At 59.6% G+C, this 5,825-nt stretch overlaps 1 protein-coding gene across 1 annotated transcript in view; it reads left to right on the top strand.

Moving 5' to 3' along the window:
* The first annotated feature begins 190 nt into the window (after window positions 1–190).
* Window positions 191–5,825, top strand: part of UBAC1 (UBA domain containing 1) — a 38,072-nt gene continuing 32,437 nt past the window's right edge. Inside the window, exons 1-3 of the mRNA XM_019641944.1 lie at window positions 191–212; window positions 970–1,140; window positions 2,027–2,100. Of these exons, the coding sequence (XP_019497489.1) occupies window positions 191–212; window positions 970–1,140; window positions 2,027–2,100 (267 nt within the window). The remainder of the gene's footprint in view (window positions 213–969; window positions 1,141–2,026; window positions 2,101–5,825) is intronic.

Consider the following 5,825-nt stretch of genomic DNA (forward strand, 5'->3'; position numbering starts at 1 on the left):
GGAAGCACCGGGGCCGAGGAAGTGGTACCTGTGTGTTCAGAGCTGCAGGGCGCCAGTCAGCCCGGGCTGCAGAAGCCTCTGTGGGTCTTGTCTGAACTGCCCCGGCGTGCCCACCTGCTCAGCCGATGCCGGCTCATGGGAGGGGCCGCAGTTGATCAGGTGGCTGCCGTTGTCCAGTGTGGTGGGTGCCATGTGCCACTCCAGTGGCACGGGTGAGCAGCTTGGTATGTGAACAGATTGGCAGGGACCTGGGGACGGGCGCCTTTGGGGTGCGAGGAGGACGCGCTGATGTGTACGCACTGCAGGGTGACCACTGGGTCAGGCTTGCCCTCAGTGCCGCGCCTCGTGCCACCCGTGCATGGCATCCTGCCCCCCCGGCGTGTTCCCGGGTTTCTGGGGCCCTCGTCAGTGGGGCACAGCCGTGTGCAAGATGACCCCCTTGGAGCTCCCCGGAAGGGCCCCCCAGTGGCATCTGTAGCTTGCTTTGGGGTTTCTGTGGCTGTTGGTCAGTGAGCCAGGAGCTGAGGTGGCCCCAGGTGTGTCTCCTCAGGCATTTTGTGGGCCCCTCTCTGGGACAGCCTTCTCTTTGCTGCATCTCTGGGCTCCCTTTCTGTGGAACTAAGGAAAACAAGCACACAGATCACACTTCGATCTTTGCAGTCTCAGGACACAACAGACTTGCCCTTTTTATTTTCACATTACTCTCCAGACCTTTCCCGACTAAGGAAGGATTCGGCTGCCACTAGTCACCAGCAGGGCATTTTGTGGCAGGCTGTGACCCCGTTTCAGGAGTCAGTGGGCTGGCTGGCCGAGAGCTCGCCGGCCGGGGGGGATCGGGGCTGTGGCATTTCATTTGGCTTCTACTGGTGACAGGGATTCTTTGATTTCACTTATGCTTTCATTTCTTAGCTAGTAAGAAAAACCAGTAAATTCCTGGTGTGGCTTGGGGTGCTGGGTGCTACGTGTAAGTATTGCAATTTATTATTTTCTATCATCAAATATTTTATTCTTTTCCCCAGTGTGCTCATGGGAGCTTAGAAGACCCCAAAAGTGTAACCCATCACAAATTAATACACGCAGCTTCTGAGAGGGTGCTGAGTGATACCAAAACCATCTTGGAAGAGAACATCCAAGACCAAGGTAAGAGCCTCCCCTGGCCGCAGTGGGAGCGGGGCCCAGGGAAAGGCCCCTGCAGCGCTGAGTCAGTGTGTGCGTTGGATCCAAGCAAGAAAACCTGTCCACTGAAATGGCTTTATTCCCCCTTACAAAAAGCACAGTGTGCATGATGGAATATAGGTGAAAGCCGGCCGAAACAGAGCAGCAGCATGCATCTGAGAAACCAAATGTGAACTTCAGGTTTAATTCTGTGTCAAAGCAAAACCAAGTTCTCCAGAGCTGCTGCAGATTTCACTCTGGCCCAAAAGTGCAGGGCTGGCAGCTGTGTCGGGTCCTTGGAAGGTGTTCTTACTACGCGTCTCCATCCAGCTGCTCACAGCTTTGTGTCTGGAGGCGTTTGGGGAGAAAACCCTGGTTTTCTGTGTGCCATTCAAAGGATGATTTTAATTCTGGATTTTCTTAAATAATCAGATTTGAAAATACAGGGAGTGTTGTTTACAGACCCCCATTGAGTGTGATGGCCAAGCCCAGGGCCGGGGCTGCGGGGGGCGCCCCATTGTGGGCTGTGGCTGACCTCACCTCACCTCACTGACTCCAAAATGGAGCCCATTGCAATGAGAACATTTTGCAACATTTCTACCAGTTCTCTGCATGGTTGTCATGGTGGGGCTGTGCGTGCCTCCTGGGCCACCGGTCACCAGTGGTGGCCCACAGCCAGGTTCTTGCCAAGCCTGAGCCTGTATGTGAGCCAGGCGCGTGCAGACATGAAAACTGAGGGAAGGAGGGGCTTGCGTAGACACTCGGCTTCGGAGACACCCAGAGAGGGTCCCTGCTTTTCTGTGCTTGGGTCATCTTGCCATCGTGTGGGTATAAAACAGTAACCAGCCTGATGGACACCTGTTTTTCCTAGATGTCTTGTTGTTGATAAAAAAGCGTGCTCCATCTCCACTCCCTAAGATGGCTGACGTCTCAGCAGAAGAAAAGGTAAGTCTCAAAGTTGGGGATTGGAGGTCCTTGTGAGTAAAAGCCCCTGCTGAAGCCCCTTAGAAAGAAGCGTGTGTGCTTAATGTTCACAGAGCCAGCCCAGTCCTACAGTTACAGGACATAGGGTCCCAAGGGGTTTTCTGTCATGGCTGAGCTGGGTGACTGATGCCTGGCCTGGCTGCTGGTCACGTGACCGGCGCAGGGAAACCTGGCTCTGCTTTTAGGCCCAGAGGGGAGAGGAGAGGACAGGATGGGAGAGGAGGGGTGCTGACACACTCTCAAGGCAGGCTGAGGCGTCTTGCTGCCATCACGGGGGCCTGTGCGCGCGCGGCCCTCCTCTCCTCAAGCCCCCCAAATGAGCCCTGACAGAAAGCTTAGAAAGTTGCTGAAGAGCCCACTTCCCCAAAAAAAGCAAGGAGCATGAGTGCAGAGGGGGGCGGCAGAGGGCGCCCTCGCCCCTCGCCCTGGATTGAGTCCTGGGGAGGCCCGGCCGGCCACCTGTCTCGTCTGTGTCTTGCACAACAGCTAGATGTCCTTGGAGTTTGCGGTCCTCCGCGTCTCCCCTCTAACGAGGTGTCGTAGGAGAATCGTGCAGGGGCTGCCCAGCAGCTCGACCTCCGGAAGCCTAGTGTAGAGCTCACCCGCCCACCGGAAGCTTGGTTCTGTCCACTGCCCTTTTCCGCTCTTCCATCCGGTCTCAGGCCTGTGCCCACATGCATCGTGTGCTGTTCTAAAGGGGTAGCCATGTTCAGGTCACAGTTTCCCCTTGTCTCCAGGNGTGCAGGAGGAGAAGATTTTCGCGGGCAAGGTGCTGCGGCTGCACGTCTGCGCGTCCGACGGCGCCGAGTGGCTGGAGGAGGCGACCGAGGACACCTCGGTCGAGCAGCTCAAGGAACGCTGCCTCAAGCACGTAAGGCCGGCCGGCCGAGGCTCCAGGCCTCTCCGCCGCCCTCCCTCCCTCCCTCCCTCCGCCATGGTGGGGACGGCGCCTCCCGCCCCTTTTCTCAGCCACCTCCCTCCCGACCCCTCGGCACCTTCTAGGCGCCCTTCCCCGAGCGGCACCGGGCTGAGCGCTGTACACCCCGCCCTCGCGTGTAGCTTCTGCAGCCGGAGAGGTCGGAGCAGATCGGGCCGCAGAGGCTCGGAGAGGCAGCGTCGCCGCGGGCGGCAGGGCCTCCTGGCTTTCGAGCATTTGTGCTGACTTGCCGTTGGGGCGAGGCTCGTGGGTTTTTGTAGCGGCTCCCCCAAGAACTGGGAATGAGCGCCCGAGGATGAAGGGACCCACAGTGGGGACGTCCCTGGCCCTTCCCTGCAGAGCCTGCTCCTTGGAGCTGTGTCCTGCTGGCTGGCATGAGAGCCGGGCCCTGGCCCTGGACACTTGGGCCGCTTAGCTGGACGCCCTTAAAATAGTGCCTCTGCTCCCCTGTGGCCTGTAAATCAAGTGGGTAGGTCCGAGGAGCACTTTTTAAAGCTTTTCCGCGTGAAACCGGCTTGCAGAGCTATTTAGCTCCTCAGGTTGCTCAGTCTTGGGACTAAGCTTTATCTCCGCGAACTTCTCCAGCCAGAAGGGCGGGCAGGCTGACATCTGTCCGTCACCCCGGCTGCCTAAGGAAACCCGACACTTAGCATGATGTCTGGTTTCCTTGTCAGAACTTAGGTGGCAGGAGGCCTCGGCCTTTAGTGTGGATTCCGTGAGACAAGGTCCGTTTCTATACCTGTGACAAGGTTTTCGTTCAACTGCAGCTAAGGAGAAGCTTGCAGTGAGGTGACCACCCGCAGAGAGACTTCGGAGTCGCCTCTGTGACCACGGCTCTGTGACGGTGCCCTGCGGCCGGGCAGCACCGCTCCTCGCACCCGCGTGTGCAGGGAGGTTTGGCCGCATTGCGACCCCGTCGGTGTGGCTTTGCCCTCCAGATCGCCACCAGGACCACACGAGGCCGGGGTGCTGGGGCTCCAGGGGTGTCGCGTCTGAGAGCCAGGCCCTGAGAGGCTGTGTCCTTCCCCGCGAGGAAGACGCTCCCGGGGGGCCAGGCTCGGAGCGGCCCGGACGGATGAGCCGGCTGAGGGCCGACGTCGGAAGGCTGGGCTGCGCCGGTCCGTCCGCGCCCACATGTCCTGTCACCTGCTGAGGCGGGAGGGAGAAGTCAGAGCGGGAATTGGGTGGCATTCCGCTAAACTCACGCGTGGCGCAGGCTTAGAACTATGAGAGTATCGTTTCACGAAGGGGAGCAGGAAACGAGACCGGTTTGAGGCACAGACGCTTGCTCGCGAGTCCCAGCAGTGCTTGGGGTGGTGCAGCCCGTTTCAGTGGGACACCGAGGATTTTGTTCCTGATACTTTTCCAGTCAGTATTGAGATGCATTGCTGGGGNGACGGTGCCCTGCGGCCGGGCAGCACCGCTCCTCGCACCCGCGTGTGCAGGGAGGTTTGGCCGCATTGCGACCCCGTCGGTGTGGCTTTGCCCTCCAGATCGCCACCAGGACCACACGAGGCCGGGGTGCTGGGGCTCCAGGGGTGTCGCGTCTGAGAGCCAGGCCCTGAGAGGCTGTGTCCTTCCCCGCGAGGAAGACGCTCCCGGGGGGCCAGGCTCGGAGCGGCCCGGACGGATGAGCCGGCTGAGGGCCGACGTCGGAAGGCTGGGCTGCGCCGGTCCGTCCGCGCCCACATGTCCTGTCACCTGCTGAGGCGGGAGGGAGAAGTCAGAGCGGGAATTGGGTGGCATTCCGCTAAACTCACGCGTGGCGCAGGCTTAGAACTATGAGAGTATCGTTTCACGAAGGGGAGCAGGAAACGAGACCGGTTTGAGGCACAGACGCTTGCTCGCGAGTCCCAGCAGTGCTTGGGGTGGTGCAGCCCGTTTCAGTGGGACACCGAGGATTTTGTTCCTGATACTTTTCCAGTCAGTATTGAGATGCATTGCTGGGGGTCTGGGGACACGATCCTACTTTAAAATGGGATTTTCGTCCCCTCTGCCGTCTCTCCAGGCGTGGAGGATCCCACCCAGGGGGGGTTCACGCCCAGAGAGCCGGCAGCACTCGGGGGCCTGGAGCCGAGTCTCCGAAAGCGAGCCCAGCACCGGGCCGTCCGCTCTGTCGGCACCGGCGCTCAGGCAGGCATACGTCAGCGACGGGAAGTCTCAAGTGTGTGCTTGAATGTCACCCTGGAAACCAGCCCCGTGTCAGCTCACGCTCCTCCCAGGGGTCCCCTGGGGCTTGCTGAAAGGAGCTCGTGTTCTCCATTCCCGTCTCCCCTCGCCCGTGAGGGGGACAGTGTGGGTTTCTCTCCCCCCACGGTGCTCCTGGGAGCTCCTGCGTTGCTTGTATTAGAGACGGCTTTTATTACCGTAACTCTTCAAGTCGCGCGTTGCCTCTGGTTTTATGTGAACGGGGATCATCATGGTGGCCCCTGGCGCCCTCTGCCCAGGAGTGGAGGAAGGGGCAAAGGGAACCGTCTCGTGTGAGGTTAAGAGGAGGTCAGTGATTTCAAAAAAGTGACGCCTGTGATGTGGTGGCTTGTTTTCTGTGTCTGGTAAACTCATGCCACTGCCAGTGCGGGACAAGGTATCTGCTAGCGTGGCTGTGAGCGTTTCTTAGGTCCCGTGAAGGTGTGGCTTCAGATGACAAAATACATTAGCGTCAGAGAAACTCCACCCCGTCCCGGTCCTGGGGAGGAAGCAGGTTCCGCAGGCGGCAGAGCCCCCCTGCCGGGCGGCCGCACCCTGGCTC

Source organism: Hipposideros armiger, unplaced genomic scaffold (assembly GCF_001890085.2).
Source record: "Hipposideros armiger isolate ML-2016 unplaced genomic scaffold, ASM189008v1 scaffold_3, whole genome shotgun sequence".
NCBI lineage: Eukaryota > Metazoa > Chordata > Mammalia > Chiroptera > Hipposideridae > Hipposideros > Hipposideros armiger.